Source organism: Lissotriton helveticus, chromosome 2_1 (assembly GCF_964261635.1).
Source record: "Lissotriton helveticus chromosome 2_1, aLisHel1.1, whole genome shotgun sequence".
Lineage (NCBI taxonomy): Eukaryota > Metazoa > Chordata > Amphibia > Caudata > Salamandridae > Lissotriton > Lissotriton helveticus.
Window position 1 is genome coordinate 89,626,527 of NC_136059.1, and position 25,281 is coordinate 89,651,807.

The following is a 25,281-nucleotide window of genomic DNA, read 5'->3' on the forward strand; positions in this document are numbered from 1 at the left end:
ACTGCCAGATTTGTAGGACATCAGACAGTCTTATCCCGACTGGTGTTAGGTGATCTGGGGGAAGTGGAGGCAAGTCACGGCTTTGTATTGGAGGGGCAAGTGCGTGTGTTCGAACCCCTGCTCCAGCCGTTGTAACTTCTGTAACCACCTATGAAGTAACTGTAGGAAAGTAGGTTTCTGTTGCAGTAACCCCCACCACCCACGCCCCCCACACACACACACTTTTTGCCAGACTACTGATGCACTTTGACTTGATGTGCCTGGGTACCTGCCAATCAGGTTCCCAGGACCTGTTTTCTTTCCCCAAAACTAACCCAATTGGCATTTCTGGGCACAGGTCAGCCCCAGGTAGATGGTACCCAGGACACTGACCAGGGAAGACCTTTAAGGGCTGCAGCACTTATTGTGCCACCGTTAGATGTCCTGTACCTTTAAACACCCCCCCCCCCCCTTTGCAGGCTGCAGGTTTTGGTGCAGAACAAAGTGAAGAGTCGACATGGAACACATCCCTGTGTGCCATGCCTACAACCCACTGCCCTGGCATAGATCAGTCCCCCCTCTAGTTGGGTTCCCTATACCAGTGGCGAGGGTACAGGTGCATGAGCCCTGTACCCCTAAAGTGTCCAAGTCCATTCTTAGAAACTTTAAGTGTGTGCTGCCATTAAGAGTATATGATGCTGGGAGCTTGTTATTACAAACTCCACAGCATCATAATGGCTACAATGAAAACTGGGAAGTTTGGTATCAAACTTCTCAGCACATTAAACCCACACTGATGCCAGTGTGGGATTTAATGAACAATGCACACACAGGGCATCTTAGAGATGCCCCCTGAAAAACGACCATCCTCTGGTGGGTTCTCCGACTGGTGCACACCAGCCTGCCACCACAAGACATTTCTGGACCTTTAGGGTGGGAGCCTTCGCTCCCTGAGCCCTCGCTCCCTGAGCCCAGAATCGAATCCTTTCCTGGTTGGAGGTGTTCACAACTCCCCCAGGCCAGGAAGAGCCATCTGTGGCAGGGGAGTTTCAAAGGACTGGCAGCCTTTGTAATGAGACCCCCAGCCTCTCCTGCTATCAGGAGCAGGCCCCCTTCCGGTCTCCTCTCCTTTGTGGCAGGAAGACCGGTGGAATAACTAGCCAGCCCGGGAGGTGTGCCCTCCTCTGCCAACTCCAACCCCTCAGGTGGGGTAGGCGAGATGAAGCCCACTCTTCAGTGCCTGCCATCTTGCAGATTGGCAGGCACTTCCCAATCAGGAGGGATTGTGCTCACTCCCCCACGTGGGGTGAGCACACCCAAGTGTCTGGCGACCCTAAGTTTAGTAGTCCATTGACTGACCTCAGGACCCCCAAAACGCCCCCTAAATACAGTATTTAGGGGCATCTCTGAACCAAGAACTCTGATCCCCGCAACCTAAGAAAAAGGACGAATGCGGACGTCGAGCAGAGGAGACTGCAGGAGAACTGACTTGGCCCATTGCCCTACCGGCTTGTCTGCAGTTTCCATAGATCCTGCACCAAAAATAGTCTTATCCTGTAGCCAGCAACCTCCAGATCCCCTGGGAGGACTGACTGCCTTCAACAAAGACAGGGTCTCCTGTGAACAGCAGCTCTGTTCAGAAGAAACACCAAAGAAAGACTCAGAGTCTGCTGAGGAAAAAGAAACCCAACGCCTTGAACCACCACTGCACCAGTCGTCTACGGCCCCAGTTCAAGTGGCCCACCTGTCCCAGCGAGGTACCCCAGTGCTGCAGTGTCCAAGTCCACTGTGGGCTGTCCCCTACAGGATTCCCAGACGTCACCTGCAGCCTCTGCACAGAGACCCCCATGGGCTGGGGACTGGGACGTGCGACCAGTAATGTGAGATCGTCATAGCGGGCCCGGGATAGGAGGACTGCGGGAGCCATAGCCGTCGGGAGCCGCCGCCGGCAGTGTCTGGAACTGGCAGGAGTGCCCCTGGGAGCCTCTATGCGAGGTGGAAGAGGTGTGGACCTGGGAGAAGAACTGCGCGACACTGAAGTAAGGCTGCCACCACATTTGAACAGGGGGCCTCGGCGCTGGTAAAAACAAACTACTTATTGCCCTGCAGGGGTCCACAACATAACAGAGGTACTGATAATCGCCGACTAAAGGGGGGGATCTAGGCCTCATCCTTTGAGCAGCGCTGGGACCATTGCCCTTCAACAGAACTCCCAACCACCGAGCTGAGGCGACAGGAGGACCGCGGCCAACGGATCAACTGGACCAGACTTCTGGGCGCTCAAGTGGCTTTGTGGGGGATTACTGATCGGTGGAAGATCTGACCAGACAGTGTGCCTTCCACCATTAATCATGAAACCAAAGGGCAAGAAAGAGAACGGTGCAGGGCAAGAAGATATCCAGGGTGCGAGAGGTGAACCTGAGGAAGAATTGACAGGTATAGGGCTGCGCCAACACCTGGATAAGATACTGGAGGCAATAGCTGCGACCAAAGACTCACTGCATCAAGATATTACGCAGGTGGCGACTGGGCTTGGGCTCCTGCACGCAGATCATGCGAAACTAGCGGACAGAGTGCGGGAGAACGAACTCACTATCCAGGAACTGAAACCGGCACAGACGACACGCCAGGCTAGAAGACTCCGAAAGTAGGAACCGGCGCAATAATACACGGGTGGTGGGTTTGCCGGAGAAAGCGGAAGGGGCTGATATGATTGCATACCTAGAGAACTGGCTCAGAACAGAGGTTGCCACGGAGGTATGGTCACCCTTCTTCACGCTCGAGAGGGCGCACAGAGTGCCAGCTTGACCGCCGTTGCCGGGCCGTCCAGCACGTCCGGTGGTGGCTAAGCTGCTTCACTACAAAGATAGGGATGTCCTGATCCACAGAGCGCACACAGCGGGGCCCTTTAAGGTCAGCAACGCCACAGTTACGATATTTCCAGATTACACCCAAGACATCCAGAAGCGCAGGGCCTCCTATCTGGTGATCAAAAAGGAACTGCGGGAGGAAGGAATCCAGTACTCTCTGATTTTCCCAGCGAAACTGAGGGTGATCCTGGATGGCACGACGCACTTCTTCCAAACACCTGAGGAGGTGTGGACCTGGTTCGAAACGTATAAAGCAGGAACGGATCGTCGGGCACACGGCCATGCTGCACCATCGAAGCCCTACCAGATGCGCAAATCTCAGCGAATACGGAAACGGTCGAAGGCTCAGCAGAAACAACAGCTGGCCCAAATGGCGAAAGACAGGAAGCACTGGCTGCGACAGCCGAAATCACGGGATCGCAGAAAACAGAATCAGTGGTAGGTACGGATTTGGATGATGACAGACTGAGAACGGAAGCAGATCTATCTGAGTCGGATAGCGCTAAAGGACCTGAGGTCACCCCACGGATGGCGGATGGAATGCTGGACGAATGATGGGTGGGGAGGATGCCTGAGAACTGAGAGGTCACTATGACCCGCTATCCCATATGACGGAACCTGGCAACACTTGAACATTTATAGCCTTAGATTGGTACTCTTTGGGGCCTATAGCAGGAGGGCTTGGGCAAGCGCTGCTACCTACTGGGCCGAGCCACACCTCCATTGCCCTCAAGACTAACTGTGGTGACTACCACAGCATAGAGTTGGGTGTGTTAAACAGTTTGGATGGGGGCTGATAGCGTACTATTGGGTCCTGTTCTGGGGGATTGACGATGGTGTGGGCAACAATGCCGTGACCTGGGCACAAATGCGTAGGTCTAATGATGGGGACATTGCATTTATTTATTTATTTTTATTTTGAAAGTTTTATATAGCGCGAACAAGATCTTTGCAGATAACAGAGCGCTTTACACAGGCTGGTGGAAGGGTAGGGGAAACAAGGGGGCATAATAGGTAGGTAAATCATCAAGTTCATGTACATAACACACATTACGTATAGTACAGGTATGAGGAATCAAGGCTAATATACTAAAATATATAGAATATAAGTCACAACACATGTGCAAAGGAATATATAGGCTATATCATAATAAAATACTGGAATACTGTTCGCAGTGTAAGTCAGATGCATTGTTCAAGTATATTTAGCCATGAGGATACTTTTGACTTCTTTCTTAAAAAGAAGGGAGGAGGAGATGAGCCTCGTTTCAGGAGTAAGTGCGTTCCAGATCCTGGGCGCCATTCCAGAGAAGGAGCGTTTGTAAGTTTTTTCCTTCCGGAATCTTCGCGGTTTCAGCAGAAGATTGTTTGTGCTCCTGGTAGTTCTGGACCCGCCGGAAATTGTCAGCTTATGAGTGAGGTAGCTGGGTGATTTCAGGTGAATAGCCTAGTGCGTCATGCAGGCAATTTTCAGGTGTATTCTGCCTTCAAGAGGCAGCCAGTTCAAGGATTTGAAGTCAGGGGAGATATGCGAGTGTTTTTTTGATCCAGTGATGAGTCTCGCTGCCGCATTTAGTGACGCTCTGAGGGGTGCAGTTGTCATTAGGGGGAGGCCGCAGAGGGCCACGCTGCCGTAGTCTATGCGAGGGATGACTAGAGCTTGTACTGCTGTTTGGAAGTCTTTTGCTGGAAGGAAGGGTTTCAGTTTCCTCAAGGTATTTATTTGGAAGTTAGCCCCCTTAGTAGCCTTGCTGATATGCTGCTGCATGTTGAGGTTGGTGTCAAGTGTTATGCCTAAGGATTTGCTGAGTCCACGATTGTCGGTTGGACATTGAGTATTGTTAGGTGCTTAAGCCATGTTTGTGCGGAGGATATTTTCGAGGGAGGTGAGATTAGGAGGAAGTCAGTCTTCATAGCATTGAGTTTGAGGTGGTTTTCGGCCAGCCAGGATTGGGTGCTTCTGATCGTTGAATTCAGACTCAGGATGTCTTTGGGGGAATGTAACTTGAGATATATTTGAGTGTCATCAGCGTACATGTGAAAGTGTACATTGGATGCTTGTAGCAGGGTGGTGAGAGGCTCCATAACTAGGTTGAACAAAGTAGGGGATAGGCAGGATCCTTGAGGGACACCTAAAGATACCGGTACTGGGGAAGACATCAAGTTTTTGCTCTTGAATTTGAGACCTGTTGTGTAGGAAGGAAGTGAACCAACGAAGCACAGTCCCAGAGAAGCCCATTCTTGTCTTTAGGATTTGAAATGTATCACGTGGAATGTGAGAGGCTTACATACTATGACAAGGCGCCACAAAGTGCATGCTTATCTATTGCGGAGGGGAATACACATAGCTCTATTGCAGGAGGCGCATCTTACTAGGACTGAAGGCCAAGCGCTGCAGCGTAGATGGAGGGGTCAGGTATTCAGCACAGCGTATTCAGCGTATGCTAGAGGGGTGCTCATATGGGTGAGGGAGGGAGTCCCATTTCAGGCCACCAGGCAGCTGTTAGTTCAGGAGGGCAGGTACGTAGCAGTAGAGGGTAGGCTCTATGGCAGGGACATTGTGCTGTGCAGTACATACGCCCCTAATGTCAACCAAGCTCGCTTCTTGACAACTTGTCGGGCGTACTGGCGCCCTTCTTGGTTGACCCGGTGGTGTTGGGGGAGACTTCACGCCATTTCAGATCTAGACATGGATAGATCGCATCCTCCTCTGGCAGCTGCCCCGGTTCGAAAACTGGCTAGGACTAGATCTGATTGGCAAGACAGTTGGGGGCTGATTGATGTGTGGCGAGCGCAACATCCTTATGATAGGGATTACTCTTTTCCTCCATACATGACCTTCATGTCCGAATTGATACTATTTTGTGTTCTCCTTTGATAGCACCTGTGGTGGCATATACGGAGTACCTTGCCAGAACTATTTCTGATCATAATCCGCTATTGATGTCGCTCAATTGGCAGAGAGCGAGATCGGCAGTTCCAACATGGCGCTTGCGCCCTGACACTTTGGAGGACCAGGTGTTTCGAGAGGAAGTAGGGGAAGGTATTGAGCATCATTTCCGGGAGAACAATGGAACGGCAACCACGAGAGCAATAGAGTGGGATGCTTTTAAGGTGGTCATTAGAGGGGTCTGCATTACAAAGTACTCAGGGACTAGGAAGGCGGTGCTGGATGACGTAGCAAGAGCTGAGAGGGTTCTAAGGGACCTGGAACAACGTAGACCGGAGCATCCAGCGTTGCAGGGACAGCTAGTGGAGGCCAAGGAAAAGCTAGCAGCGGAGACAGAGGCTACGATGCTTTGACCATAGGGGGTATCTGGCGAAAGTCCACGCGGAGGGGGATAAGGTTGGCACGCTCTTGGCCAAACTGGCTGATCCGGTGACAAGGAGCGGACCCATCATGAGGATAGAACTGGACAATGGCCTGCTGGTTCACTCGCAGGCCCTGATGATGTCTCGATTCGCTAATTATTACGAATCGCTGTATAGCAGTCGGCGGGAAGGATCGGAGGCAGACAGAGGAATATTTGGAGGGAACCCCTCTGCCACAGCTGGATAAGGACCAAGCTGATTTGTTGGGGCAGGATATCACATTGGCTGAAATACGTGGGGCTATTAAGCACATGGCCCGGAACAAAACACCGGGACCAGACGGACTGCCTATCGAATTTTACGTTCAGTATATGGACGCGCTGGCGCCTGGCCTGCTAGAGGTATACCAGGAGGCGGGGAAGGAGGGTCAGCTGCCATGCTAGATGCGAGAAGCCCTGATTGTTCCCCTCCTGAAACCGGGACGCTCGGATGTGAACGTGGCCTCCTATCGGCCATTATCCATGCTAACTGTAGACTACAAAATATTGAGCCGGATACTGGCGACCAGACTCCTACCTCATATGACGTCCTTGGTTCATACGGACCAGGCGGGTTTTATCCCCACAAGGTGCACAGCTTTGAGTATTCGTCGCTTCTTAAGAGTTATGGAAGGACACCAGGAGGGTCAGGGTCTGCAGCAGTCCTCTCTGTGGACATACAGAAGGCGTTCGATAGTTTGGAATGGGCCTTCCTCCGTAGAGTCCTGAATCGTTTCGGGCAAGGTGATCAGTTTGTGAAATGGACGACTGCTGTATTCCTCGGCCCGGGTAAAACTGGGCGAGGTGATCTCTGCTCAATATCCTATCATGAGAGGGACAAGGCAGGGCTGCTAGTTGTCGCCGCTGCTGTTTGCGCTGGCGATAGAGCCTCTTGCGGTCCAGGCACGATCGGGACTGTTGTATTAAGGGCTGATACACCGGAATAACCCACACTACATATCCCTGTATGCAGACGATTTGCTTTTATTCCTCCGAGATCCCGAGACCGATCTGCGTGGGGTTACATCTATGTTGTCCCGATTTGGGACGGTCTCCGGACTCAAAGTGAACTGGAATAAGACATGCCTTTTCCCGACTCGCCGGGGACTGCCTCCTCCCGCATCTCTTGGGGAGATCACGTGGGAACCTACATGCCTCACCTATTTGGGGGTTCGGGTTTATCATGATGACAAAGATCTGCTGGAGGGTAATATAGGCCGTTGTATTAGAGCCTTGAGGGGCTGTATGGAGTTTGTCGGCACTCCCTCTCTCAGTAATGGGCAGATGGTGGCACTCCCCAGACTACTGTACTATTTCCGTATCTTACCGATATGGATTCCACCGCGAATATTTAAAGATCTGAGATCGCTGACAGTGGTCTTTATCTGGGGCACCAGTAGAAGGCGAGTAGCGCTAACGAAGTTGATGAGACCCAGACTCGAGGGCTGGCTTGCGGTGCCTGATTTTAAGCTTTACTATCTGGCGGCGCAATTGCAGGTCCTAACACAGAATATAGCTCGAGAGTATCGGGCCCTGTAGATGGATGGGGACAGGTGATACGACATATCCTGGCCTACATGGTTCTGCAAAAAAAACTGGACTTGCGGGATTTGAGTGGGGAGGAGCGGACCCTGCGGCTTTGTTGGAATAGAACCCAACGTAAAGCGGGGGTTCATCACCCATATGCGCCGGAGATTCTGCTGGGCATGCGGACGGCACTGCGCACGGGGGAGACTGGACTCCACTGGCAAACTGGGAACAGTTGGGTGTCCAGATGGTGGGGGACTTGTACCTGGACGGAGAGCTCATGCCTTTTCCAGCACTGTGTGATATGTATGGGCTCCCAGAAGGGGACTTCTTGATTCATGCAGCGGTCACGTCCGCCATTCAAAAACACTGGAGGACGGAACCAGTGTTGACGCTTGCTGTTAAGGCTGTAAAATGCCTCCAGGCACGACTGCTGCGGGAGGGTCTGCGCCCCTTGGAGGCTCTTAAAACGAAATGGGAAGAGAGCATAGGCCGCCCGATCCCAGATACTGAATGGGAACACATCAAGAGAGCATGGAAGAGTACTAGGAATGCTCTGCTCCAACAAATTCAGTATTTTATATGTCACAGAGCCTATCTGACCCCAGGGAAGATCCGGAAATATTTCCAGGTCCAAAATGCGGTGTGCCCCAGGTGTCGAGCTAGAACATATGCTATGGTCATGCCCAGGAATGGAGGGTTATTGGGAGGACATAGGGGAACATTTGAATGCAGTTACAGATAAGACAACTCGAATACGATATGGCCACCTGCTTATTGCATTGGTTCCCACACACAGCTAAGACCAAAATCACCAGCAAGTTTATTGATCTGGGGCTACTGCTGGCCAAGCATGAAATCACCGGCATTGGAAGGCGAAGGAGGGACCCTCTGGCGGGCGCTGGCGAATGGAATTCTAAGTGGGCCAGCTGCGAAAGTGCTGTGAGGCTCAGACAAGCTACCCGTTCAGGCAACGAAAAAGCGCTAGAGGTAGCTAGAGCATGGGAAGGCCTAGTTCAGACCATGGGGGATTATGAAACATTATAAGGGGAGTGAGTGATCCACATAATAAAAACAAACAGTACATAGCTTTGCTAGCCCTTTGAAACACTGTTGCGATGGGTGATGTGATTCTGCAAATGCCCACACCACTGTTATTGTTAAGGGGGGGGGGGGGAGGGTACTGAGGGAGGGGGGGTATTGCTATAGTAACGTATCGGAAGTAGGGGTGTGTTACGATGTCGGTTACCTCTGCTTCTATGACGATTACATTGAATTCCTACTGTACGCTTGGTTAGGAATGGGGCATAGCTGTACTACCGCGAGGGATGGGACATTGTAGAGTAGCTGTAAGGACACTTTACTTTTGTTTTCAGTGATTTGTTCAAGTTTGTATGTTGGGGGGGATGGGAGAAAAAGAAAAGCGGATACAAGGAATTCTTGTTGACCGATTAACAGTATACTTATACAGCGCTCACACCACTTTCCTGACTTATGCCGCCCGACCTCCGGGTTGTGGGCTAAAAGGCTGTGTGCCGCGATTTTTTATGCCATGCGTATTACACATTCTGTTCGCTGGGAAGTTCATCGGACCAGTTGTATACTGTGTTGATCTGCAATAAAAATGTTTTCAAAAAAATCTGCAATAAAAATATATTTTCAACAAAAAAAATCCTTGACCGTGGGGGACCCCCAAGTCTACACCCAGTGCCTCAACTCCCACTACCAAATACTTACCTTAAAGCCAATAACATGGGGGAGTGGTCACGGGAGCAATGGAGTAAGACGTGCTTTGGAAGGGTTCCGTCTCCCCGGGGCCCGCCATACCGAATTGAAAAACTTTGGAGCAGAGTCTGCGAGGCTTGTCATGGCTTCCGGAGCCAGTGGTGCTTGCCTGCAAGCGAATCGTGCCCCGGTTGACTAGATCCCTCGCACAGCGCGGTTGAGATGCTCAAAGGCGGACAGCGGTGATAGTCAGTCGTCATTTTGACACTGGTCGGCTTGAGCCCGCGGACAGGCTTGCGGAAGCGGCAGCTATACCTTGGGCCCTGGGAGCTTCCCAAATTCTGCTGTGACATCATTGGGGACTGCCCACGCCTGGGACAGTGGGCGCGGGCCTGCGGCTTGGAGAAGTTGCAGGAGAAGCTGGTGGCTGCCATCTTCAGGCGGGTGCTTGCGGGGAGTCCGCGGCCAGTCAGAGGCTGGTCTTGGCTACTTAAGGCAGTGAGGACTTGCCTGCATGAGAGTCGCGCCCCGGGTGGCCGGAACCCTGGCACAGCACAGCGGTGAGACCCTGCGGAGAGATGACTGACGGCCGCCATTTTAGAGTAAGGACTAAGAGGCCAGCGGACAGACTTGGAGAGCCCCAGCAGTGTTAAAGCACTTTAAAGGCCTTCCGGTCACTTCTGCGGCTTCCTTTGGGGAGACCTGCACCCGATCCTGTACAGGCGGGTGCTCCCTTTCGTCCTGGGACTTGGGGGGGGGCTGCGGAGGGGACCGTTGGCAAGCCTTGCCATCCACCAACGCACTGATAGAGCAGTGCATCGGAGCAGCGTCCTGGAGGTGAGTGCGCACCCGACCCTCCAAGGCTCGAGGCTGGTGCTCCTGCCTGAATTTACACAGAGGGGGTGCTCATCAGTGACAATTTTGGGGCTGGGGTTCGTAATCGTCTCCTGGGTACTATAGACTGCCCACAGACACCATAAGTTCACCTAGGATTTTGCCACACCCAGCCTGAATCTGTAAGCCTGCTTGATCGCACGAGTAGGCAACACCTCTCTGCCCTGGGACATGCATAGCTGCGGAAATCGGTGGCTGACATCACTACACGGACACTTCCCCGAGCCATGACCCCGTGCGGCGCACTGGATGGACAAACTACATTGCAGCCTCCCGTGTGAGATTGTGTAGGTCGGCGCCTCTAGACTCTAGCTATGCCGCGCTCTCAGGCCCGTAAGGAGACCTCAGTGACAACTCTGTGGAGCAAGAGGACCCAGCCAGAAGTGGCGATGCAGTCCGCAGCCCCAACGCCAGCCCAGATGGGTGGAGAATCCTCGGCGTCGGTCACACAAGGCTATATGGACTGGTTCTTGCAGGAGATACGTACAGACATCTCTGCTCTCAAAGAGGAATTTAAGTCTGGTCTCCGCAATATTCGAAGGGAGGTAACAGAGGTTGGAGACCAGGTGGATGACCTAGAGCGGACTGTTTATGTTCGGTCATTAGACCATGAGATGCTACTGCGGCGCACTAGTACACTAAAGACTAGCACATTGAACTTCAGACCAAGCAGGAGGACCTTGAAAATAGGAGCCGCAACAATTTTGGCATAAAGGGGGTCCCCGGTTGGGGTCGAAGGCACAGACCGTGGCGTTTAGTGCTGAACTCCTACAGATGGTGCGAGGGGACGACTATGCTTTGCCCTCTGCCGTTGATCGGGTCCACAGAGTCTGCAGGGCGTGGTTTGTAAGGACAGTGGCCCGTATAGCCTCACCAGGGTGCACTTTTACACATAGAAGGAAGCAATCATTCAGGAAGCCACGAAATCCAACTTTATCAGAACCTCTCCGCTGTCACCCTCGGTAAACGGCAGAACTTTAAACCAGTTACGACAAACTCAGAGCACAGGACGCCTGCTACCAGTGGGGCCACCCCTTTGCGCTCCTGTTTCAGTGGGAGGGCAAGCGCTGATCACTGCACTCCTTGGTGGAGGCCAAGGCCTTACTGGATATACCCGATGACCACCAGGTGGATGGCAGCTCCTCTTCCTTGAGCCATGATCATAAGCCCAGGTCGGCCACGGTTCCTCTACGTCGCTAAAATAAGCAACAAGCCGGCTTATCATCCCAGGAAGCAAGAAAGGATGTTATTGACCACTTGCGTAGCTTCAGCGGGGGGGGCCCTCGCCAGCAAACTCAACCACTGACTCTACAAAAGGGTGAGACACTAAGGCTGAGACTATGAAGCGACTAACTCCAATATATGCCATACGCCCGCAGCACCTTGGCACAGCTCCACTGAATAACGTGCAAACTTATGGGCTCAAGCGGCAGATCAAGATGGTAGGCCTTCTGCACACAGAGCAAAGCTAGACCAGTCAGCGGCACTGCCATCCGATGGAGTGGTGAGGGGTCCCTGGTCAGGGACCTAGAGAGGTAACTGGTGGGCCCCGGGGATGCGCGGGGCCCGCCATGACAGTACTTAGTCACTAACTGTGCCCTTGACGACCCGCCTTCCCGAACCTACTCCTACACAGGGTGACTCCTCCAGCAGGACCAGAGTGCCTTGGGGCCGATCTCCGCATCAGGAGGAGGACTTGTTGGGCTCAGTTGGCCTGCTGTTGATTTTTATGTTTTCTTTCATGTTTCTACAGATCGACTGGGATGCCACTAGTAACATTGGCAGTGAGGCACATGTGGTCTTGGGCAGGAACCACGGGTTCACTGGCGCTCCCTTTCTATAAATGGGTGGGCTACATCGGTGGCAGTCCAGCTGGATGGAGGACACAACCCTGTGGAGGTGGGAGTGCAGGCGCTTGGTAGGGGGACGGTGTCTATCGCTTGTAGTGCTGCCCCCGTTAACTTAGCACAGTTAGTCCCTCTATAACGGACGGGGTTGGCCCCCTTGACCACGGCCTACCTCAAGGGGACACTAAATTGCTCTCGCTCAATGTCGGATGCTTGAACTTCCAGAACAAGCTTAAGCAAATATGGCGGTACATTATGCACCATGATCCAGACGTCGTACTGTTTCAGGAGACCCACCTGATGAAGGCAGACTTGCACTGCATGGCACATCCGAAGTATCCACTCCGCTATTGGGCTTATGTGGACTCTAAGACTCTGGGGGTATAAGTCCTATGCAAGGCCGGCTATTGCACCTCTAACAAATTTGTCCCAGGATGGGGAGGGTCGCTACTTGAGAGTACAGCTATTGCGGGGGCAGCGACAGTTGACACTCCTCAATGTTTATGCCCCAAACACCACCCAAAACACCTACATCCGGCATATACTCTCTGAACAACTCAAACGGGGGTATGGGGATGTGGTGGTATGCGGGGACTCAAATCTAGTTTGGGATCCCACCATGGATAGGAGCAATGCAACATATCAAAATATGGGGATAATGTCGGCACATCTTAAAATGGACATTGAGAGATGGGGCCTAGTTGATGCCTGGCAGTATAAACATCCAGACGTCAGGTACTACCTCCTACTACCCACATGTACACACTTCCAACTCGCATATGGATTTCGCCTTTGTCAGGCCATCTCTCCTCACATGCTTCCACTGCTGAGCTTTCTGACATCTGATCATGCGCACCTGGAGCTCACATGAGAGAATAGAACTGGACGCCTGGCTGGCCCAACCCACTGGCACATACCTTCACATCGGTTGCGAGACCCGGTTGACATGGAGGAGATACGGAAGGGTATAAAAGAATACTTTCAACTTAACGCTTCCCTGAGATCTCTTTAAACGCACTCTGTGGGATGGGTTCAAAGCAACTATCCAGGGTATAATAATGTCCACTGCCATTGCCAAAGGCAGGAAGCAAAGCTGAGAGAATCTAAACTCTGCGGAGATTAAACTGTTAAAGCGTACGGACAAAGAGGCCCCCAACCGCCGTACTAAACGGCAACTAGCACAGCTGCGTGGCTAGTTGCGTGCGCATTGCACATGTAAGAAAAAGCGGGCCTTGCTGTCTCTGCGGCAGAAATATTATTGGAGGGGGAGGGACACAAAGTGGGCAAGAGAGCACATTGCCAAGATTCAGACAGGCGATGCAACGTGGGCAACGGCTGAAAAGGATAAAGCGGAGGCATTCTGTGCTTATTACCAGCGGCTGTATTCCCGGGAAGACCCTTCTCCCACGAGACTCCATTTCTACCTAGCTGCTTGTGAATGGGAACCCCTGTCCGCACACCACGCATCCCCCTGCATTGCCCCATGACCATGGAGGAACTGGGTACAGACATCGAAAATTTCCCTCTAGGTAAAGCCCCAGGGTCGGATGGGCTGCCTGTACATTTTTACCACGTTTTTCTCCCGCAGCTGTAGGAACAGGAGACACGAGCCTCACCCCCACCACGGCTATGGCGGAGATTACCCGTATCCTTAAAGCGGGTAAGGATCTGGCGCAGTGTTCTTATCGCCCAATAGCTTTGCTCAACACCAATGCCAAGATCTTCTTGCTGGGCATCACTGATCCGTCCCCAGCAGGGCAGGGACAATGTAAGGCGCTTAGCGCACCTTGTAAACTGGTCCTATCTCCTCGCAGTGTTGAGGCCTGGGATGGGAGTTAACCTCAAAGATCATGGCGTATGTAGCCCCCATAGCCTGCATCCGACTCAATGGACTAACCGCTTTGTGGATGACCTCCTGCTCACGCTGAACCAGCCTCAAGTGTCGCTTTCATGTGTGGTCAGAAATCTGCAGTTCTTTGAAGTGGTCTCCGGATTCAAGATCAACCCCTCCAAAATCATTCGCCCTCAAAAACAAAATACCGGCTCCGGAGGCCAGAATGCTGCAGGGGTTGACCCCCTTCCAGTGGATGGAGATCTCTATTACGTACCTTGGGGCTCCAACTTACCCCCACACTCGCTTCCTGGTCGCATATAACCTGGGCGATACTGCGCTGCTGCGTACTGGCCGACCTTCAGCGTTGGAAACCCCTCCATATTTCATGGCTGGGACACATCAACATTATTAAGATGAATATTCTACTGAGGGTCCTCTATCTGTTACAGACACTGCCGACCCCAATCCCACAGGCGGATATTCAGTGTCTCCAAGGAGACTTGCGTTTGTGTGGAATGGACTGCGACCAGGGGTAGCGCAATCGCTTCTGATGCGCCCGCGAGATAGGAGGAGGTCTGGCATGTCCAAAACTACAGGAATACTATTGGGCAGTGCATCTGAGGTATATCTCCTAGTGTGTTGTGCGGGAGAGGGAAGCATTGGTTCCACAAGACCGTGCCGGCCACTGTGGGACCTTGCTTGGCTACCTAAGCATGCCCGACCCAAAGTGCGTATGTCGCGGCGCCGGCAAAAACAGTCCTGGACATATGGGACTTATTTACAGGGAGAGCAATCAAGTCTTTTGATGACTGCAGTTATGACTTTACGCTACTCCGCATGGCACGCCATCAATACATGCAACTGCGACACTGGCTCTGCCCAAGATCCATCCTCTGGCTCCCTATCATTATAAGGTTGTAGCCCTTACAGCCATCAGTGTGGTTAAAAAAAGAGGAGACCCAGTTGATGAAGCATGTCCCCAGGTTTGGTGAGTGATGGGTATCCGTAATTTTCATTAAGATTTTTTCCCTTTTTTTGTGACGCCGGTCACAGTGTGGTTTCTTGCAGATTTTTGCAGGGTACAGAATATTTAATATAGACCCATGGATACTCCAGGTTTGTGGTGATACGAGTTTGGTTGCGTTCCCATACAAATGTAGACTGCCAGGCAATTTAATGGCAAATTTGAGACTGAACTATTTTGTCTCATGCCCGATGGAGCTACTTGGTTTAGCTAGAGGGGCCTTGGATTCCCTCCTTGGTCGTCACCTATCCAGTCGGTCTTTAGGCAGACTTCTTTAGTCTCTCCTTATTTGTCTCTTCCCTAGCCCCTATCCTCTCTCCCCTGAATATCTCCCCTTGCCTGCTACTCTGCCTACCCCCTGTCCGTTGTGCCCTTTGACTTAGCACTCCTTCTCCCCTTGTTGGGGAAAGATCCAATATTTATACTCTGGAGTCTCAGCGAACCCGCTGAGTGAGTCCACTGTGCAAAGGGAGCCACTCACACTTGAGGCATGGTATGGCACCCCTTGCCAAAGCACTCCCTCTCCCCTTGTTGGGGAAGGGTCCAGTTTGTAGGCCTTGGAGTCTCAGAGACCTCTCTGAGAGAGTCAACTGCGTAAAGGGAGCCTTTCGCAATAGAGATAGGGAAGGGATACCACTTCCCTTGGGATCACAGCTTACTGGACTTTGGACGTTGCCTTGACTCTTCTACCGGTTTGTGTCCCCGTCACCCTTCCCCTCTTCTCCCCAGACTATGTCTCTCACCCTCCCCTCCCCCACCTTCTTTATCTGTCTACTTCCCCTACTCCAAACCCCCGCTGAATCTCTCACCTTGCCTTCTTTTCCCCTTACGTATTTTGTGCTTAATGTTTCTCGACCTAACAAGTAACTATGTTGCCATGCTCTTAGAACTGTGTAACCTTTGTAACGATGTAACCTGTAACTAAGATCTGATGCTCATGTAAAGCGCTCTGATACCTCCGTGTCTAGCCAGTGCTATATAAAACTTTTAAATAATGCCAGCCCACAGTAAAGGCCTGTAACCGAAAATTCAATCTTTCCAACCACCACATTTGCGACCCTCACATTGTACTGAAGTAAAACATTTTTGGCAACAGCATGCAAAGTAATACTCACTTGCTGCGTATTTGACGGCAGCTCTCAATGTGAGTAGTGGTGTTCTGGTGTTGAATCCAATCCTGATAAAGTAAACAACATTCACATACTTCCTGTTAATGCTGTGCCACAGTTTAACAAGCAAACAATTAAACTACTTTTAAACCAGAAATAATGTAAACATGGTTTCAGTTGTGTTTTTGCAGCAGGCATTACTATTAAATCAAGTTAATTTGTTGAAATCAACTGCTAACTAGAAAATAAGCTACAAGTCATATTAAACATGGCGAGGATTTACTAAAACCTAATCTGATCATTAAGGAACAGGTAAATATTTGCAGGAACCAAAAACCTGGGGATTAAATGTATTTTAGTTCTTGAGGTTGAGGGTCAAAACCCTCGGTATAAAGTGCATTATTGAATGATCCAATGACACGAAGTGCAGGAGTGAAAAATAAAATTACACATTCATCAGGATTTAATGCATCAAAATACAGGTAACAGGATTTCAGCATGCAGTATCGAATAGTCCAGTACAGGCAGCGGATGCAGTTCATGTAAGATTTGTAAGAAAATGCTTTAAGGTCATGCCTAAAAAGCCAGTTGGATGTGTACCAGGAAATCATGCCATATTTTTCACACATTTCTGGAGAAAGACTGGGCAGCAGCATTTGAAAATATGGGTGTGTCCGAAGATTTGTTGCAACAGGTACCTGTTCAGGAGTATCACCATGTAGGTAAGAACCTCAGCAGAATCCTGCCACTGTTTAAGTGATACGACTATGGTCTCGACCCCAAAAGTCAAGTCTTTATTTGGAAAAAAGGACGTGAGGCTATGGGGATGCGTACAAAGAAATCTAGGAAAGCTCAAGTTAGAATAGTTTGTTCTGTGTGCAGCTTATGGACACTTGAGGTGTTCAATTTAGATATAATGCCTATGTTCATTTATCAAGTCAGTGTAGGCTTGTGACCCGTGTCAGAGAAGCAGAAGTGCTGTCTTGTGGGTTCCACCGTGACTTCATATTAGTAACAGTGTTCTAGTTTTAGCATTCAATTTTATTATATAGATGGGCATCATACGTATACTGGGGAAAGAAGCCCATTTTGTTAGGACACCACTTTGGGACTACAAATAAAGACTGAAAAGAACGGAGCATTAAGATAATACTTATGCTATTTTAATGGGAGAAACCATCCGATTTTGATCCGACTAAGACAGGGCAGGTAAGGGTGATGCAAAGCTTCAACACCCAGTGTGTCACCCTGAATACCTAGTCGGTCACCTTGAATTTTAAGGAGGCTATCATGGTTCACTGTATCCAAGGCAACTGCCAGATAAAGAGACTAGGTCTATATCGAAAAAACGAAACCTAAACTACACTACTACCAATTGTCTGTTTCCAATATGGTTTCAGATTAGGTCACATCACTAACAATAATTTGAGATGATAGTTTTCCATTTGGTTGATACTTGTTCAGCCAAATGGAAAGAGGGAAGGTCAGTGAGGCCTGTAGGTGTTGAGAACTTAAATTACAATAACATTTGGGGGCAAAAGCAAACAAGACCATAAGCAAATTCGGAAGAGTCGGGGAGAAGATTAGGAAATGTAGCTATAAGGTAAGGCAAATGAGCATTCCAAAAGACATTTGAGTGTGACTGTCAAAAGAGAAATATAATTTAGTATTACCATGTCCTCTCCAACATTTCAGTATTAATTGAATGAAGGCACTACAGTTCGAGATAGTGTTAGTACAAATGTACATTTTCTGTGACAGATAGGTTTAAGCATCGAGATATATTTACTCTTCTAGCAATCCTTCTGCTGTAGAAAGGAGAGGGAAAGCTGCTGCATTTTAGAGCCCGTCTGAGGCGGTAGGGTAAACCCTGCGGACTACTTCGAAGTTTTATGGTGCTATAAGGTGCTTGCATAAGTTAAGATTTCAGGGTCGGGAATTACAGTATAGAGGATTTCTTGGCAATCTGGGGTTGGGAGGGGTGGACCTGTGAGGATTTTCAATTTCTTTCAGATGGGTTGTCCACGTCGCAGAGGTTCTCTCGATCACAAAGCTCTAATAGCTTGGAAAATTCAACATCACTTTACTGGAAATGTTAGAATGGACAAATTAAATGTAAAGTACCATTAAACTAAAACTTGAATGTTAATTAAGCTGAGATGAAAAAGTAGCATCCCTCTAATACAAGTTTCTCTCATCAACTATTACTAAAAACATAATACAATAGCTCTGCAAATGTGATGAATCCTGAAAATTTAAATAAAATAAGTAAACATACCCCAGCTACAAAGAAAGAGAAAAGTTAGCTTTAGTTGTGTGCCACTAGTTATTGTAAAATTGAAAAAAATTAAAATCACTAGAAAAGTAGAGTTTACAAACAAGAAACTATTCAAAGTTTCTATGTGCATATAAGAGCAAAAACTGCCCCTTTGCTTTAGGGCACATGCCATCCATAACCTGTAGCACAAAGGCACCAGGTTCTGCATTTTTGATAAGTTAAGGATGTAAAAAGAAATTCATTCAAATAGCTCTACCTGGGAGGGCACGGCAATTAGGAATTTAACAAAGATATTCATTATGGAGAATTGGGTGTTACATGCACGTAAATTTTAACTCTCCAATACGAAATCTTCATTAGTATTCATAACCATTAGATTGTAACCTCATTTCTTTCCAAATGTTGTGAGAGACCCAAGCAAGTAAGTAAGACTAAACAGAGAAGCAAGAATATTTAGCATATTGAGAAAACTGATCTACTTGTATGCCACTTTGTAGACAAGATTGGGATACGAGTGAAACCGTCCAACAGAGTGTTTCCAAACTAAACCCTTTAAAATCACAAAAACATTGAGTTCTACTTGCTCACCTAACCTCTAAAACGTATTCACAGATATTTCAACCTTCCAATAAATAACTAATTGAAAAAATATAGTTAATCCCATTAATGCACAGGCGCTACCCAGTATGCACACTAGGTATTAATAATCAACTGGGCAGGTCAGTATGGCAGCTGAAATAGCTATTTTTTTTATATACTTGCAGTAAGAAGAATTAATGTTGGTCAAGTGCAGCCCAGCTGAACATATGGAAATACCCAAAGAACCATACCATGAAGAAAGATATGTCCAAGAAGGTAAAAGAAAAGAAAAGGGAAATATAAGGTACTATTAATCAGAAGTGTTGAATTTTGTCTTCGAGGCGATGGGGCTCATAATAGAGGAACTACTGTCATCCAAGTAATATGACTAGAGAATGAAATTTAGCAGCCCTACTTCTACAATTAGAGAAACTCTGATCTAGCTCAACCAAATTTCATCAGACATTTGAAGTCATAGTTTAGAGCTGTGCCTCTTCGCTAAAGTTCTGGCGGTACATGAACAAAAACTAAATATGTGCCTGCCATGGGTCTTAGATTAAGAGATTTTTTGGGGGGGTGGGGTAATCTAGACAAGGCTAGATTAATCAAATAATAGTAACAAAAAGGACACCATGATCCTGGATGTTTCAAGTATATTAAGTGTTGTAGGCACAGCAGGCACATCTGAAGAGATGATGACCTATAATCTACTGAGCAGTTGTGGAGCAGCCGAAAGGGCAGATACACAAAGGAAAACTGAGTATATTTTATGGTTGGGTTCTTATCTGTGAAGCTGCTAGATCCTCCACACTTGGAAGATGGAAATCCAGTTCTGAAAGTACAAGTAATATCACTCAATGAGCAAAAAATAAGTCGCTCAAGATTAACAGAAGAGGTTTTATCAGTTGAACTGCTCACCAGAAGCACAAGACTTGGATCCCAAAACCTAGGCAGTAAATATTGCTTTGATGTACAAGGTTTTTTCTGGATTTACCTAGCTCCGGTAAACAGATTGTTCAATGTTCAATCAAATACATGGGGAGTAGGCATGAGGGGGCAGGAATTCCCCAATACTAAACATGTCAGACGTCATTCAGAGCAAACCGTGCCAATTGCTGCTGCAACTGGAAATTGGATTGCCTATACCTAAAGCAAAAGTGTGGCTCCCGAAATAAGACTTAAACAAAACTGAAGATATGTATTAGATCAACAGATCCAGAAGTCCAAATCTACTCATCCAAGAAATGGCCAAAAAATGTACGCAATAGATTTGCACACCAGAGGCCAATAAACAAATGAAGAAAAAATTCTAGTTTCCACCATTCACTCTGCGAAACATGAAATTCCTAAAAAGTTCTGAACAAAGACAAAATTGTCTGTTTATTAATAGTCGGGTACTCCCGGAACTTCAAATACACTATTCGCACTAAAGTATGTCATAGCTAGAGCCCCTGTATTTATGCAGCACTGAAGGACCCCATTATACAGTATGTTTAACTACATTATGCAGCAAGGAAATGCAAATTATGGGCACTATTGAGACCATTAGGCAACTGTAGCTTTTTTTTTTTTAATACACAACATTAATACAACATGGTCTGAAAATGAACTAATGCTGCAAGTATTTAACTCATCGAACAAGAAAGATGCCTAGATGGTCACACTTCTAGTGACAGATGATGCATTTCAAGTCATGTTCTAGAAATGGAATTCACTTTAGGGTTTACTCTTCAATACTTCGTGAAATAAGTGCTGATTTGAGAACACCGACTATTTTTAGATAAATTTGCATGAATAATGAAGCAAGACCTGGCAAAGGAACAATCAACATGTGCACACTGTTTACATAACATATGCATTTTTTCATGATGGACAAATATCAATCCGAAGTCCTTCAACTGGGATTGTTTATTACTATCTGGGTAGCTTAACATCTGAATATAGCAATGAACTAAAAGTTGACCAGTTTGTGAACCACAGCACTGGACCACGAGCTACAATTTTGCATCCGAAATTTTGTTCAGTTTGAACTAGAAATGTGTTTTTTCCGCTTAAATCTGCTGATAATGAAGTGGAATATGAAGTAAATGCTTAAGCAGAATACACCACAGCAGCATAAATCACTTAAGTCTAGTGGCTCTGAAGTCGTACACCGTTGATGCTCACAGAAGATTGAGAGCTTTCTGCATAGAGCAAACTATACGGTTTCAACGGTCTATTTTAAAGTAGATCAGAATATGTTAAACAGTTGAATAGTGTTGCGTTTAATTCTCAAAAAAATAAACTACTTATTTGGGTACATTTTATACCTTTAACAAAACAGAGAAAAACATACCAGTATTTAAATGTGTTTTTGGAAGATCCTACCATTCACAAAGCTGTTCCCGACTCCATCTCGGTCTCTGTCTCTCTCTATTCTTATCTCTCCTGCCCCTCGAAACTTTAACGCAACAACAAAGACAAAGCACTCAATAGGCTTGCCGATCTGTGGATCTCCAGGAGCATTCTGCTGGTTTTTCTCTTAGCTTAGGCTACCACAAGGATCGAATAAAGACAGGGACCTTCAGTACAGAAAAAAATAAACAAAAAAGCCACACCACAATGTATTATTCAAATACTTCTCTCCAAAAAAGGTTTTAGGTGCTCCTGGAGGGAACAAGTAAGGACTCCGCATTTCCACATGATTTTTGATTAGGACAGATGAAGAGACCAAGCGGGTCCAATGGTGCTTTAACCTTTAGAAGGCAGCATCACAGGCTATTTGACAGACCGCTAATAAATGCCAGCAATGGCTAAAGCCATGCAGTGGTTTTTTGCCTTAAAGTAGGCAAACTAGATCCAAAAGGATTTATAGGAGTTAGTGGCATACACAGTAGATTTTGCGAGAGGGAGAACAAGGGTAAAAGGATAATCCTCAGTTTGAACAATCAGACATATCAAGATTGTGAAGCGTTTCGTCAGTCAGTAGGGCTCCATTTGGAAGACCAGTAGACTATTTTATTGTTCATATAAAATTTAATTATGACTTCCTCTCAAGGAAAGAACCACTCACGTAAGGTAACACCACCTCCTCTAGAGTTAGTGCCATGCTCTGTAAGGTGTTGGACAGGAAATAAAAGACACACTTTGTGCCCACGGCTGTTCACTTCAGGCCCAAGGGACACTTGGATACACTCTAAAGGTGTGCCTAGCTCAAAAGGCTTCGATGGCACAGTAAGCAAGAACATGTCATGGGCACACCTGCATGAGGACATCTCTTCAGTCACATTACGCCTTGTGCAGGTCTACCTGAAAGTGAGGAACTGGATTCTTTCTGCACTGGGAAGGTGAAGAATATTGGATCTCGTCTCCCTGTGTACCTTGACTTGGAAACATTAGGTCTCCCTTCCATTAGTTTCTGCCCTTTACTCATTAGTTTAACATTTCCTGCTTTTACAGAGCCATTTCCTTTTTGGAAGTGGAGCAGATGGACGGCTTTAGGTCTTTCCTTTACAGGCTGGGGGAGCACAACTGCTAGAAGAAAGTGCGATTTAAAATAATATGGGATATTATTTATATTTGGTAGGATATCTGTATTAAATACTCTATAGCTTTTTTAAGCAGAGATACACCGCTCTGGGATAATCCTGCTTCTCCCTCAGTTTTTCAGGACTCACTGTGTAGGGCTTGGGCATGAGATGGGGTTCTGATGTTAGGCCAGCTGTATGACCTGAATTGACTCTGCTTCTTTTCATGACAAGATATGTATGAGCTTCCTTGTCAATTTTTTAAGTTTTTACAAGTGAGGGACCATATCCTTTCTGGATGTGAATACTTGCTTGACATGGAAGGCTCAGAGCGAACCATTGATCAGTGTGGTGTATGAAGTCTTTTGTCAATATACTACGGATGACACTGCTTTATTGGCAGCAAAGTGGAGTCGGCTGGTGTAAAAAATTCAGATGGCACGAGATACTGGATCATTCCAGACACTCCATTCACAAAGTTACAACAGCTTCAAACCATCTGCTTTCTGTATTATACCCAGGATAAAATATACAGAGTCAACATTGCCTCAGATAAGACCGATGCCCCAAATGTAACTTTCAGGCTGAGGAAATAGTGGACATGTTCGGGTCATGTCCTGTTTGACAAGAATTTTGGGCTGAGGTGATTAAGTTAATGTCTTCTGGCTTGGGACGTCAAGTTGTCTCTACTAAAGAAATACGAGAGTTAAATTGGAGATGAGTGAGGCATCAAGTGGCTTATACAATGATGTTCGTGCTCGGCTATGTATTGCAAGGTCATAGGTATCTGTGACTCCCCCAAAAAGCAGTTGAATGGTGTGCCCTTATCCATAAGATTTGGGAGTACGAATTAACCTTGACTAAAGTCAGAAGTCCTTCCTCGCTGAGAAAGTTAGATAAGATCTGGATCAATCTCAATTGGATTCTCAAGCTTTAACAGCGAATAATGTTTTATTCTTATCTTATCTATCCATCCAGTTATAGAGTCTGCATTTTTCTTTGTAAATCTATCCTTCTAGCTTTGCATTATGTTGACTACCTTTTATCACTATGGATTTTTTGTGCTGTCTTTTCTTAAATATTGTGATGATTCTATTTTGAATAATTTTGACTTGCAAATAATTTTTAAAAAGTGAGTGGAGCAGCCAGCGTTCCTACCAGTGCTCCTCGCTCGCCAATAATTTGATCTGCAATGCTCTTACTCTGTGATGCCACTGCTTTCAAGCCAGACAGCCAATTCACTATGGCTTTGGCCGTAGGGAAATTGTTTACCATTCAAAGATGGCTTTGACCAATACAAGCAACAGGACTGCCTTCTTTGCTTACCTGAATAATGATACAATATATTGGAAATATATAATCTATTATTCCAAAATGGACGCACAATGCAATGCTTAATGGAAGGCCACCTTGAAGTGATAATGTGCATTGTTTAGTCACTCCAAGATTGGCAGCATATTGCATCTAAATGTGATGGAAACGCTTTGATTTTAAAACGACGATACAGCATTTACACATTAATTCCTAGTTGACTACCCAATGCTAGGTTTAAGTTTTTACAATTTTTTTTTTAGAATTTCAAGCATATGCCGACCACATTTCTTCATTCTACTTTTACTCCTATACCTTTCTTGCATAGGATTGTCAGTGGTTGGATAAATGGATTGACAAGTGCAAAGATGAGTGAGTGCATGTATGAGTTACTGTGTCCAAACGGCAGTGACCTACTTACAAGCAAGGCCTTTCGTCTTTTGAAATGCTAGTTCACACACTGGATTAATTTACTAACACGTTTATTGTTCAACTACGTTTTCTAACTTAGGCACTCATACAAAGATGGGAAGGCTGACATATAGGCAAGTTACAGCAATAACTTTTGTGGCCCCATTATGTCCATTGTGCTGCCCACTAAGTTTTTATTCTAAAGTGTTAACCAGTGTAAGTTACTGCCATTTCAGAAAACATTACTTCCCTCTGGTACAATTGGCAACCAGATCTTGCAGCTTAAGAAAGCGGTCATTGACATCCCAAAGGAAGTAATGTAGACTCCTGTAGGAAACACTTCCTCTAGTAGCCCACTGGCAAGCTCAAATGCATACTTTTTAAAAACGTGACAGTAGTCTAATCTTAAACCACTACTGCCAGCTCTACACTGTAAATAACTTAACATTCACTAGTGTTAGTTGAAAAGATTAAGGCCATAATCCCATTTTTGGAATTCTGATTCCATCAATAGTACGACTGAAATTATTGATCCAATACAAAGGGTCAAATGTTTTTTTTCCTTACACAGACACCTTAATAACGCCTACCCCCGAAGAAAATTCAATTCATAGCACAAATAGAAAATGGAGCAGCTCAAAGAGCTATAAGCATTTAAAAAGATTGATGCCCTCATTAAATACCTAGCAATACCAACATTCACATGTCAAATTCTGCTTACTTAATCCCTTCCTACTGCACTAGTAAGATGCTACCCAACTTTTTGATGCTCGGTATGCATCTTTGTTAAGCATTTTGTGGTAGTGGTAAGCATCTGGGTGCTTTAACTTACTGAAAGAAAATCACAAACACTTTCAAATAAAAATGTCTCATAACTGCAAGAAAAAACGCATTTAAAGGATTCAAGACAGCATAAACAATTTCACACTTGCGAGGCTGCCTCAACAGCAATGAGTCAAAGGTAGTGTCTAATAAAGGCTAGGCACACGAATGTAAACTGCTGTAGTATAGAGAGCAATGGGCTAAAACCTATCAAA

The 25,281-nt window shown here is 47.1% G+C and overlaps 1 protein-coding gene across 2 annotated transcripts in view; it reads right to left on the reverse strand.

Annotated features, from left to right (window-relative positions):
* The window catches only part of ZNF638 (zinc finger protein 638), a 985,826-nt gene that overhangs the window by 918,690 nt on the left and 41,855 nt on the right, over positions 1-25,281 (reverse strand). For both annotated transcript variants that reach the window (XM_078674499.1, XM_078674497.1), the window contains one exon: positions 16,166-16,227. In XM_078674499.1, coding sequence (XP_078530625.1) covers positions 16,166-16,227 — 62 coding nt within the window. The remainder of the gene's footprint in view (positions 1-16,165; positions 16,228-25,281) is intronic.